General features: G+C 51.5%; 1 protein-coding gene across 1 annotated transcript in view; it reads left to right on the top strand.

Moving 5' to 3' along the window:
- Positions 1-16: 16 nt before the first annotated feature.
- The window catches only part of LOC101578653 (leucine-rich repeat-containing protein 37A2-like), a 39,533-nt gene continuing 26,532 nt past the window's right edge, over positions 17-13,017 (top strand). Inside the window, exons 1-5 of the mRNA XM_023718140.1 lie at positions 17-2,207; positions 3,489-3,560; positions 4,469-4,540; positions 6,244-6,315; positions 6,992-7,072. Of these exons, the coding sequence (XP_023573908.1) occupies positions 244-2,207; positions 3,489-3,560; positions 4,469-4,540; positions 6,244-6,315; positions 6,992-7,072 (2,261 nt within the window). The 5' untranslated portion in view covers positions 17-243. The remainder of the gene's footprint in view (positions 2,208-3,488; positions 3,561-4,468; positions 4,541-6,243; positions 6,316-6,991; positions 7,073-13,017) is intronic.

Genomic DNA, 13,017 nt, shown 5'->3' on the forward strand with positions numbered 1-13,017 from the left:
GAGGAAGACAAAACTCCAGAAGCTCCAGAGGCCCCTCTGGAGAGTATAGATGAAAGTCCTTCACACCAAGAAGTAACAATTTCAATTGCAGGTCATCACCAAGCTAAGTATTCACAGTTGTCTAGGCTGACAGTGACACCTCCAGACCTAGAGCTCCCCCTAACGCCAGAAGCCACTGCAGAGGTGGGCACTTCCCTAACCCAGCATGACGCTACAGCACAACACTCTGTTCCACTGGATGACATGGACCCTCCCATTGCCCTGAAGGAGGCCCCAACCCTGCTTCCAGAGCCCTCTAAAGAGCCGGAAGCCTTCCAACAGGAAGAACAGCTGCAAACCTCTGAAAAGGCTGCACCTCTGCCTCCAGAGCTCCCTCATGAAGTCACAGCTCAGTCTCCAGAACAGCACAGGGTAACAATTTCTCCTTTAGTTAGTGATCAAGTTCAACCTCTAGCATTAGACAGTGTCACCATGGAGCCTCCAGAGGTGACTAATGGGGTTAGAATTGAAAGTTCAACAGAACAGAAGGCCCCGGCTCAGCCCTCAGTGACCCCTGAGCAGTTTGGACCTTTCACCAATGAGGAAGAGGGTTTGACCGAGCAGCCCAATGCAGCTGTGAAGCCTGCACCTCCCCCATTGCCTAGCAGGGTCCCCACCCAGCCCACAGAGCTCCCCAGGGAGTATTCTCCACGCCAGCAGGAGAGCTCAGCTCTGCCCCTGAACTCCACGGCAGGAGCTGCACTTGAATCAGACCAGCATCAGCTCTCGACTCAGCCTTGGAGACCCTCTGTTGCTTTTAAGTTGACAGAAAGTATAACATTTTCAGGCCAGCCTTCAGTGCCACCTGAGGACACAGGACCATTTCCAGCCCCCCAGGAGGCTGAAGCCCCACTTTCAGGGTCACCTAAGGAGGTGGAAACTTCCCCAGCTCAGCAGGTGATGCCACCTCAGCCTGTAGACCTCCCTGAAGGGAGACCCCAGCCAGTGCTGCTGCCTTTTCCGTCTCCATCTCCAGAGCTACCTGAGGAGGTAGAACTTTCTCCAACACAGGCAGTGGACCCACCTCAGCATTCACAAGAGCCACCCAGTGAAAGTGCGTCTCCCCCTCCAACACATTACGAGATGACAGTTCCACCATTGGGTCGGGATCAAGTTCTGCCACCACTGCCCAGTGTCACATTTCATCCTTTGGTTCTGGAAGCCACCATCACTGCAGAAGCCACTGTAGAGGAGAAATCTATAGCTCTTTCTCCAAGGCGCCCTGAGCTGACAGTTCTCTATGAAATCTCCATTCCAGGCACAACTGGCCTTTTAGGCCCAGAGCTTACTGGAACTCCACCATCGACTACAGAAACTGAAGCCTCTCCAGCTGTGCAGGAGACTGTCTCTCAGCCCCCAGCCCCCGCTAGGGAGGCTGCCTCTCAGGCTCCAGCACCTCGGGAGACAAGCGTTCCAACACCAGGCCAAGGTCCTGCTCAGCCTCCAGCATCAGCTGTGATCACAGGGCAACCTTTGGACCAGGAGCCAACCACAGCTGCAGTGCCCACCACAGAGGCCACACAGTCTGCAGCCCCGCAGGAATCTACAGCTCCTCCCGCAACGCACCCTGAGGTGACGCTGTCACCCCCTCATCTGGCTCCAGCTCAGCATCCAAACCTGACTGCTATCACAGTTGGACCTTCAGACCTGGAACTTTCTAGAACTCCACAACCTACAGAAGTTAGACCACTTCCAACTGTCTCAGAGACCCCCTCTCAGCCTCCAAGACTATCTGAGGAGACTGTACCTCAAGCTCCAGGGCCTCCTGAGAATGCCCCAACCCCTGCTCAGGAGCCCGCTCAGCATTCAGCATCACACAGCGTCACAGGGCAACCTTCAGACATGGCTCGCACCACCACAGAGGCCACACACTCTGCAGCCCTGCAGGAGTCTACAGTTCCTCCTTCAGTGCACTCTGGGGTCACACTGCCACCCCCAGGCCAGACACCAGCTCAGTATCAAAGTCTGGTTGGAGTCACCACTCAGCCTTTGGAGGAGAAGGCTTTTGCTCTGCAAAAGGAGCAGAGTGTCGTGACGCACACGGACATATGTGAGCTCTGCTCCTGCCGAGAGGAGACCCTGTCGTGCACTGGCCTCGACCCGGAGAAGAGGCTGAAACAAGTTCCTGCCCTGGAGCCCGGGGCCCACAACACCACCTTTACCGTCTTGTAAGATCCTCTGCCTCCTCTGCAGCCCGCTCTGCCCGATGTGGCTGCCCTTCCTCTCAGCCTCCCTCCAGCAGGCGGACACCCCGCTTCATGTTACCCTCATCCTGCTGTCCCTTCCCTGCACTCCTTTCCCAGTCTGCCATATGCAGCTGCCCTTTGCTCCTCCGTGCCTGCTGTGATTTAGACCAGCGCATCATCGCTTGGCCTTTGCTCTCCAGCTTTCTCCACATACCTCCATTGCTGATGACAGAACTCAGGGGTTAAGAGTAGATTGTGGGCATGGGCGCCGCCCAGAGGGAGGCTTCTTGCCCAGCATGTCACGGTCTTGGGTTCCATCCTCAGCACAGAGGGAGAGAGAAGAGCACTGAAGACAGAGGAGGCAGGCTGGGGAACCACACTGCATATGTTCGAGCCCAGTGGTTTATCTATTTATTGTGTCACCTTGGGCAGATAGTAGCTTCTGTGACTTAGTTTTTCATCTGTAAAATGGGAATTGTCATAGTTGTCATTTCCTAGGCTGGCAAGACTTTGAATAGGAGAGTGAATAGATGGCGCACGTACAGCCGGATATACACGAGTCCTTCAGTGATGCCAGGCTCTTGTTCATTCTTGGCCTAGTACCTTGGCATGCATTTTGTGCCCAGCCAGGGCTAAGCACAGCTGTAGTCATAGAAAGACAGCTCTGTCTACCCAACATGAAGCATGCAGATCGGAATAAAAGGGAAAGGCCTCAGGATGGGGGAGAAGGAGGGCAGGGAGAGCAGGGGGATGCACGCTTGTCACTTCAGCACGCCAGGAGGCTGAGGTGGGGTGATGGCAAGCTCAGGATTGGCCTGGGCCATTCAGTTAGTTAGCAAGACTCTATCTCAAAACAAGAAATAAAACAGAAAAAAATGTCAAAGGTAGAGGTGGTGGGGAGCCGGGGGATCAGTAAGTGCTGCAGTGGCTGTGGCCACGGGTGCCATCCTTGTTCAGAATCAAGTCGTGAGGTGAAGGTGAGCAAACACAGCCTAGTTACTGGGAGCCTGAGGCACGGCCGTGGTTGTCAGCTCCATCCATTGCAAGCACTCAGCAGCACTGCCTGCCATGGGGCTTAGGCAGCGAAGACCCCCAGAGAAGCTTCTGGGGCAGCCTGGTCATTGTCAGGCCAGCAGGACCCAAGCTGGGACCCTGGTAGCGCAGGGCATCAGAAAGCCCGTGTCTCCCGTCTGTGTCTGAATACCCCTACAGGAGGCGTTGGTCCTTTTACAATTCCGCTCATTTCTTGACTATTCTTTACAGCAATTTCCAAGGAAACTCCATTTCTTACCTTGATAAGAATATCTGGACAACATACCAGTGGGCTGAGAAACTGTGAGTACGGGGATTGAAAATCTGCACTGTAGTAAGCTGCTTGGCCCGGAACTTGGACATCAGCGCCTGTGAAAGCAGGCGCTCCTCCTCCATATACCAAGTCAACCTCTGCAGTTGCAATTCTGGTCACTGCGCAAGGGGAATGTCATGAGTGCTCAGGGCGGCCCACTGCCGGCATGACGGGGATCTGGGCTCCATATCTGGCATTGCAGCCAAAAATGGGGAAATAGATCTTGTGGCTTCTCCCGAAATAAGAAACACTTCATGCTTATCATCTGTCAGTCAGATAACCGTGCTCACATTCTTAATGGGTAAAAGCCAGACAGCAGTAAAGGGGGAGCTCCCTGCGCACCCAACTCCCCACCCTGCTGCAGCTGCTGCTGGGCCTGCTGGGTGCCCACCCAGGCCCGCCTCCAGCACTCCCCCATGCACGGCTGCATGTGGCAGCGCGGCGTGTCCAGCGCCTGGCTGAGCTTTCTGCAACTCGAATCTTCCCCTTCAGACATGTCTGGGCGCTCTCCTCCCATATGTAGAGGATCACACTATGCATTCACACGTATGCATAATAGTCACAGGGCGTATCCACCGTGCTGATGTGATAATCCTCCTACGATGGATGTTCAGGACGTGTCCAGCTTCCATGTTTGCATGTGTGGGTGCAGTGGGCTTCCTGTGTGCCTGCCTGGGAGACTTGGTAGGTCACTCTGTCCAATAGAGATCTAGAAATGCGATCGTTGTAGTGATGACTGTTGTAGAGAAGAAACCCTAATTTCCCTTGAAAGACCTTTGCGAGTTTACACTCTGGGCACCAGAATATGGAGGAATTCATTTCCTTGTTCTTTTAACTACTATACATTTTCTGTCTTTTTCACAAAATTTGATCCAGAAATAAACTTTTCATCTTGCAGAAATCTCAGTGAAAATTCCCTGACTGAATTACGAAAAGATTCCTTTGAAGGCCTGCTGTCCCTGCAATACCTGTAAGTTAGCTACTCATGTATTTATGGGTGTTCTGAGTGAGCCATGACAAGGGTAGGGAGCTCAGGCCGGCCGGCTCTGCAGTCCCCTCCAGTAGTCACTCTGCAGTGGTGGGAACGTGTAGACCCAGTACGTCTCTGGGCCCAAATGCCACCTGCGTATGTGCAGACAGGCCAGATTCAGGTGGGAAAGAAGCCACGTGCAGAGGGGGCGCCAGCAACCCTAGGCGCTGACTGACGCCACGCACCTGCTTGGTAAGTGCTTCTCCGCCATCCGCATGGCTCACGTGGTCTGTGGCCCAAATGGCGTCCATGGCCTGTCTTTATCTAGCCCAAACGTTAAGGATGATCTTAAATTCTATGAATGAAAAAGGCAACTATGTGTGGCCTGAAAAGCAGAAAATATACGTCTGGCCTTTACAACGAAGTTGGATTAGTAGAACACACAGTGTTGGCTTCAGGAGAAGATGTAAGCCACTCAAGGGTATAGTTCTCTGCCAGTCAGCCAGGAAGCTTAGGCGGTGTATTCTGAATGATACTAACCCTTCAGTGCTGAGTAACTAACTAGACAGATGAATTATAAAATAATCTCATCAAGATGACTAAGCTACCAGAAGGAGGAAAGGCTCTCGCCCAGGCTTAAAATAAGCATCGAAACTGACAGGCGGGAGAGCTAGCGGTGCTCACGCTCCGCAGGAAGCGCTCACATGCCCCTCGCTCGTCACTGATCGCAGAATAAAAATCTTTCCTGTCTGTCGCCAGAAGGAAATAGTTGCATGGTATCAGTTTAGAAATCAGAAGATGTCATGTTCTTCAGGGTGAAAATTTGTTTTGTGGTACCAGGGATCGAACTCAAGACCCTTTTTTGTGTGTATGATGAACATTTCAGTTTTATGCTTTGTCCTTGGGGTCCAGAGCTATGAGTGTATTTTATATTCATAAAATGTTAAGGAATATGAAGCAAAAGATGAACTTCCATTCGTATGGTAGAAAGTAAAATTCTAAGTTATTTCAGAGTTGTACGTGGATTAGAAGAGTAAAGGCCTTTCTAGTGATATGAAAGGATATCTCTTAGGTCTGCTGGGACTGAACTGGCTTAGAAAAACAGAATGAAACCAGGAAGCTGTGTGACTATGAGAACATGCCTTGTGTTGTTAGAACATACAGGGATTAAAACTTTGAGCTCATAATCTTGGATTTAATGAGGCTATACAAGGTGACCTAATAATTCTCCCACCATCAGGAAAGATTCCATCCAAAGTCTACCCAGCTCTACAGTTGTGTATTTTGTGCACAGAGATCGTAAAGGAGAGAGTCCAGCAGAGACACAGGCAGACCTGGGGCCTCCAGAACATTCAGATGCAAGTGGAAAGGTTAAGGAGAGATTAGGGGCTGCAGAAATAGCGCAGAGTCTCAGCGCCTGCCTGGCAAGCTCAAGGACCCAGATTTAATCCCCAGTACACTGTGCTGGTCACCAAAACTAAAACCGGGCATGGTGGCACACACCTATAATCCCAGCACTGAGGAGGCAGAGACAGAAGGATCATTATGAGTCTGAGCTGTGTAACGAGACCCTGTACCAAATACATGAAAGATTTAGAAAAAAAAGAAGAGATTAGACTATTATAGGTTCAATAGTATTAACTCTATCATGCTAATTATATATCTGCCAGCTAATTAAAATCTTTTCCTTTTCGTTCTCCTAGAGATTTATCCTGCAATAAAATACAGTCAGTTGAAAGAGGGACATTTGAGTCACTACCTTTTTTGCAGTTCGTGTAAGTTCCAAATAGAAGTTCATTATATTTGGAATTTTATATACACCTTAGCTAACCATTGGCACATGGTTCAAGTTTTACTAGTAGAACACTACTAAATTATATACAGCCTTTTAAGCTCCTAGCTAAGCTTCTGTGAGGCTCATTGCCAGGGCAGAGTGAGTGGCAGCAGTGTGGCTCTCGGGAGGTGCGACGTGGGGCAGCCGGATATGCCATGAGCTTGTGCTGGGCACAGGCTGCTCACGCCTGCCGTGGTGAGGCCGGGCCTCCCAGCAAAGACCGGCCCGGCCGGCCGCAGAGCTGCAGCGCTGGAGCCGTGGAGCCCTGGCTAGAGCAAGCAGCAGCGCCCCTGGGCACGCGCCATGCCGCACCTGAGGCACCACGGCGTGAGCACGAACGTGCGCGCGAGCTGTGAGCCGGCGTGGTCCGCAGTGAGGCCTCTGCGTGCACTCAGGAAGTGGTGCTGTCACTCTCATTGCGTATGAGTTAGAGTCACTGCCACATGGCAAAGCCTCTGAGACAGTTCCTCCCTGCCCCTCCCTCTTCCCCCCCCCCTTGGGTTTATGTCTTTTTGTGTGTGTACCAGGAATCAAACTCAGGACCTCACACTTGCCTAGCAGGTGCTGTATCACTCAGCTATGTCCCCAGCCACTTATGTCCGGTTTTATTTTTTTAGAAATCTTCGCTGCAATCTCCTCACAGAACTGAGCTTTGGAACATTTCAGGCATGGCACGGAATGCAGTTTCTACACCAAGTGTGAGTGAAATGAAAGATAAGCACACGTGGCATTGAAAGCAGTATCTGCGTGCTAACCCCCCACGCAGCTCTGGGTCAGCCCACGCGGCCCAGCCCAGGGGTGTACAAGTGCTGCTCCTCACTTCCTCGGTGCCCGCGGTGCCCACCCCGTGGGGCTTGGACTCTGCCAGGCTTAGGTCACGGCCCTGACTCGCCCTCTCAGGCTGAGGGCTCGGAGTCTGCGTCAAGCACAGGAGCACTGAGGGAGAGGAAGAGGGGAGCCCCACTTCCTCCGTCTTGCAGAATCACAACCCCGCATGGCCAGTGTGGAGGCCACTGAGCTGCCATCCCAGAGCCGCTTCGGCCCCGCCAGGCCCTTGCTGAAGTTCCTGTGGATGCTGGGGCATCGCAGCGCCGTCTGTCCTAGAGTCCTGGCAGCCTCTTCCCACAGCCACAGGCACCTCGTCTGTCTTGTGGGCTGGCCGATGTGGGCTGTTTCATTTGTACTGGTTCAGAAGTGTGAGGGCACCACGCGCGCATCTACCTGCCCTCCCAGTGGCATCTCACTCCTCCTCTCTGGACAGCCGTCTGCTCTGTTCCTGGAAGCTCAGGGCTTCCTCCTCAGCCCGAGGCGTGTCTGCGGCCCCCACGCTGCTGAGGTGGCTCTGAACCCCAGGTGCTGCGCTCCGCATCCGTGCCGGTTAGCGTGCTGGAGTTGCTGTGCTTGGTTCACGGCCAGCGCTCGCAGGGCGCGTTCTTTCCACTTGCCCAGCAACTCTTGTCTTTTCTTCTTCATTTATGTATTTGGTGCAGGGTCTCACTTGCAGCTCAGCCTCGTAGTGAGCCTCCTGCTTTCAGCCGCCCCAGTGCTGGGATTACAGGTGTGCGCCACCACGCCTGGACTCGCTCGCCCACTAGCGTGCCCAGGGGCGGGGCCAGGGCGACGTACGGGACTAGGACTCGAACCCTGATCCCTGCGCTTGCCAGAGCAGGTGCTTAGTCCACTGAGCTACCTCACTGGCCCTTGCCAGCAACTTTAACGGTATTGGTGTCATGGGCTCTGTTCTGCAAGCAGACAGTTGAAACCTTGAGATCGTGGGCTGCTCACACGGGGACTACATGTCAGGGCCACGTAGGGGCTTCGCGGTCACTGGATATAGTCACAAAGTGCAGCTTTGTTTAGCTGTAAGAGCAGATGGCAGGTGGTGAATGGGTTTTTTATGCTTTGTCCCTTGATACTGATTTCTGATTCGAGTAGGACCTTTGAGGCAGAGAGCTCTGCTTTCTTCTAAGGATCTGACACTTCTGTGCAGCCACGGTAGACAGGATGCCCCGGTACAGTTTTCTCTTTCCTCCTTTTTATGTACTGTTGATTGAACGTCAGGGCCTTTACTCCGAGCTGCACTGCCAGCTGTTATTCTGTATTTTGAGTCAGGGTCTAACCAGGTTTCTTAATTCACCCACGTGGGGCTCACCTCCCAGCCCCCCGCCACAGCCTCCAGAGTGCTCTGCACACCTGGCCTTCACAGCCATTCTCAGTGGCGGGGAGCAGGCACAGAGGGGAGGAGCCCACTTCCACAGGACCCACTAGAGTGACCTCACCCAGGTTAGTGTCCTGGTTTGAGGACCAGCGCCTAACCAGTCATGTGGCATCCACTTCTTGCTCTGTGTAATGTCACCTGTCCAGTGATAGCTAGTGTCACAATGGAACCAGAGGAAGCCTACCTAGAGGAATGCCCTGGCAGCGTGGCCTCGCTGGGAAGAACCAGCCGTGCCGCTGCAGCCACTGCCCCTCAGGCTCACCCCGGCCTTGCTCAGGGCGGAGTCTGGATGCTCCCTCCTGCTTCCCACCTCCCAGCCTGCCTGGACTTCAGACACTTGCATAGCAAGACCCTGTCTCAAAAAGACAAGAAAAAAAAAAACCCAAGTAGAGCAGAGTGCAAGAGATCTGTCCATGAGCTGGAGACCCAAAGAGTTCAGCAGTGTCCTGCGTAAGTCCAGCCCGAGGCCTGGAGCCCGTGGCAGTGTCTCATGCAAGCCTGTACCAAGATCTGCGCTGGGAAGGCCCAAAGGCCAGTGGTGGAAGCCAGCAGGATGAAGGATCTGTGCCAGCGGGCTGAGGCATCTGCATGGGGCTGGGAAACAACGCTCAAGGCAAGGCCCAGAGCTCCCGAGAGCAGAACTGCAGCCATCCTTGGTGAGCTTGAGGACCCAAGCACCAGCGATAAAGAGAACGCCGAGTTCCTCTCAGGAAAGCCAGCTACAACCTAGCCTCTCCCAGGAAATCAGCAGAGTAGCACGAGACCTCCCGCTGCAGTTCTTTTGTGTCATTTTGGCAACAATCCTCGGGCAGGCCTCCCTGCCCAGTGCCATGCCGACTCGGTTCATGAGCACACGGGCATTTGTATATGTGCTTTGAATAAATGCTTGTCTTTTCTCCACTTTATCCTTGAGTCATGTATCTTTATTGAGTTGTAAGAGTTCTTTATAGAGATACATTATATAGAGATGCTCTCTCCCACTCTAGTACTATCTTTTCATTTTGTTTCTAGTGTCCTCTGAAGCAACACAAGTTTTGTTGTTGTTTGACTGTGTTCTACAGGAGGTAGGGGCTGAACCCAGAGCCTTTGCACTGAGCGACACCCTCAGCAGCTAAAATTGCCCAGGCTGGGATCAAAACTTCAGTTCTAGTGATCTGGCTTTGTTTTGAGACAGGATCTTACTAGGCACTGTGGCTTGGTCTAGCCTCAGACTCACTGTGTGCTACACCTGGCCTCGAACTCACAGCCCTCTTTCCTCAGCTTCTCTGGTGCTTGGGCTCAGGCAGTGCACTGCCATGGCAGTGGATACACAACAGGTTTTCATTTTGATGCAATCCACTCCACCTACTTTTGCCTTTGATTATTCGTGCTCCTGGTGTCATAGCTCTGAAATCGCTGCCTTGTACAAGGCCATGAGCACTTACTCCTGTGTTTTCTTTCAGGCTTTGTAGATTCAGCTCTTACACTAGGGGTTTGATGCACCTTGTGTGTGTTTTACCTACGTATAGGGCTCCCGCTCCAGTGTTCTGCATGTGCACATCCAGTTGTCCCAGCAGCCCTTGCGAAGACTCTTCTTTCCATGTGAAATTCTGTGGCAGCCTTACAGAACCCAACTGACTCAGTAAAGAAGTGAAAAATCAGTTGACCATTAATGTGAGGACTTACTTCTGCCCTGTCAATTCTGTCCCATTGGTTTATAGTCTGTCTTTAATCTAGCACTAGACTCTAAGTGTTCTTGATTTTAGTTGAGTTTGAAAGTGGGTGGTTTGAGCCCTCTACTTTGGTTCCTGTTTTTCAAGATAGTTTTGGCTATTTTGGGTTCCCTGACCTGCCAAGTGAATTGTAGAATTAGCTTCTCAATTTTTGAAGAGAATACTTCTGGGATTTTGTTTTACTGTTTTTCTTCCTTTTGTGGCTCTGGGAATCTGCCCAGGCCCGTGTCACACCTTCTAGGTGAGCACACACTGCAGAGCGACAGCCTGGCCCAGCCAGCTGGGGCTGCAGCAGGGCCTGTGCTGAGCCGTAGATTAATTTGAAGACAGAGTTTATCTTAGCAGGAATGTCTGCGGCTCCACGCAGTCCCAAAATAGCCATTAGATTGTTAATATCTTTCAACAGTGGTTTATAACTTTCAATGTACAGTCTTATACCACTTTGATTAACTTCCAAGTATTATTTTCTTCTCCTTCTCCTTCTTCCTCTTCCTCTTCTTTCTCCTCCTCTTCTTTTTTTGAAACAGGGTCTCCCTGTGCAGCTCAGGCTGGCCTTGAACTCACTTTGTAACCCAGGCCAGTCTCAAGTTCACACTGATCCTGCCTCGGCCTCCCAAGTGCTGGGATTACAGGTGCATGCCACCACGCCCGGGCTGTAATTGTCTCCTTTAAACACTATTCTACATAGGATTGTTTCCTTGCTATCATTTGTAATTTTTTTCTGGTGCTGCAGATCAAGCCCTGGGCCTTGTATGTGCTAGGACAGAACCCGACCACTGAGTTACACCCCTGCCCAGAAATCCAGCTAATTTTAGTCAGTTGTCTCGTGCTGTGTGTCCACACTGAACTCATTAGTGCTAGTTTTCATCTATGTGTCTGTTCTTTGTAGTTTTCCCTCCCCCCCTTCCTCCCTTCCCTCCTTCCTTCCTTCCCTCCTTTCTTTTACTTAGTATTAGGGCCTTCACACTGAGCTCCATTTCTCAACCCCCCCTTGCAAAATTTTTTATTTTGGAGCAGGGTCTCTAAGGCGCTAGGTTCCCGAGATGTTCTCGAGCTTGCAGCCCTGTCTCAGCCTCCCACAGTGCTGGGGTTAGAGACGTGTGCCCCTCGCCCAGCTCCTTTCCTCTGCATGTGAGCTCATGTCACATGCAAGCACACATACGGAGTTCTGGTCCCACCTTTCCCATGTGAATGCCTTTTGTCTCCTTCCCCCTAGTGGCCTTGCCAGAACTTCAAGTGCAAAGTTGTATAGACCTGACCAGAGTGGATCCTTGCTCGGGAGCAAGGGGTGTTAGCAGGGGGGTGGGCTGGGGTTTGGGAGCTGTCCTCCAGTAGCTTGAGGATACTATTCTATTCCTAGATTGTTGACATTTTTATAATCAAAGAGTGTTAGTTTTAAACATTTTTGCTGCCTTAAGTTAGATGGCCGTAGCTCTTTTATCTTATGTGTACGGTGCATTACACTGGTTTTTATCTGTTGCGCTAACAGCATTCCTCCACTAATCCCAGCTGGTCATGGCCCAGAGGATGCTTTCTGCACTCCATTGCATGGGATTTGCCGAGGATTTTACATCTATTTTCATGAGAGATATTGATTCATGATGTTCTTTGGGAGTTTGTTTTGAGAGAGAGTCTCACTATGCGGCCGAGGCTGGCAACTCTCCTGCCCCAGCCTCCTAAGTGCTGGGATTGCCGGCAGGCACCCCTCGTGCCCGGCGTGTCTGCCTATAATGTCTTTGATGTCTTCTGCTTTGGGAGTCAGGGCAATACTGAATCCTAGAACAAGTTGTTGCATTCTCTCCTCTTCTATAATTTAAAGGGTTTCTGAAGGGTTGATGTTAACTTCTTTAATACTGGACTGATTCTCCAGTGAAGCCGTCTGATCCAGAGTTCTCTCTGTCCTCACAGGAAGGGGGGAAGATCCCTTCTTTTGTGGAGAGTATTTTGGAGAACGACTTCATTTTTTACTTAATATAGAACTGTGTAAATTTTGCTTCTCTTAAGTCAGTCTCTAGGATGGCGGTGATTTTGTCTGGATTTATGATGCACTGGTCAACAATTTTTCATAGTTTTCCATTAAATCCATCCATGGCTGTCAGCTCGGTGTCTTAGGTATCTTCCTGTGTGCTGAGACAAGGTGCCCTACACGAAGGGCAGTTACTGGCTCAGAGCTTGTGGGCGGTGCAGACTGTAGTCTGTGGCGGCGCCGCGACAGGGTGCAGGGCAGAGGGCACTGTGGAGGAGACACAGGCCAGGGCGGCGGACTGTAGCCAGGCGGCCAGCGAGGGCCACGCCTCTGCCTGTCCCTTATGGCGTACATCGGTGGCTTGGACTAGGGCGGTGCCGTCACAGTCAGGGCCCATCCAGCAGGCCCCCGAGATCCTAGCACAGCACTAGGAGTCAGCCACACACTTGATGCGCCACCCCCGAAACATTCCTATGACCACCTGAGGCTTTCAGAGGACATCTGGACACAAAGAGTAACGGTTGACGAGACTGACGCTTCTCCCATTCCTGCTGTTAATAACTTTACTCCTGCTTCTTTTTATCAATCTAGCTTGTCAGTTTTCTTTATCTTTTAATGTTTTATTTATTTATTTTTATTGAGAAATAAATATGAATGAGACAGTTTCACAGCTGATCAACAGGACAGTTTTGATAATCAATACACTGTACATTGTTATCTTCTTAGTGGTTATCCATAGTACAAGAA

Source organism: Octodon degus, unplaced genomic scaffold (assembly GCF_000260255.1).
Source record: "Octodon degus isolate 3935 unplaced genomic scaffold, OctDeg1.0 scaffold00056, whole genome shotgun sequence".
Taxonomy (NCBI): domain Eukaryota; kingdom Metazoa; phylum Chordata; class Mammalia; order Rodentia; family Octodontidae; genus Octodon; species Octodon degus.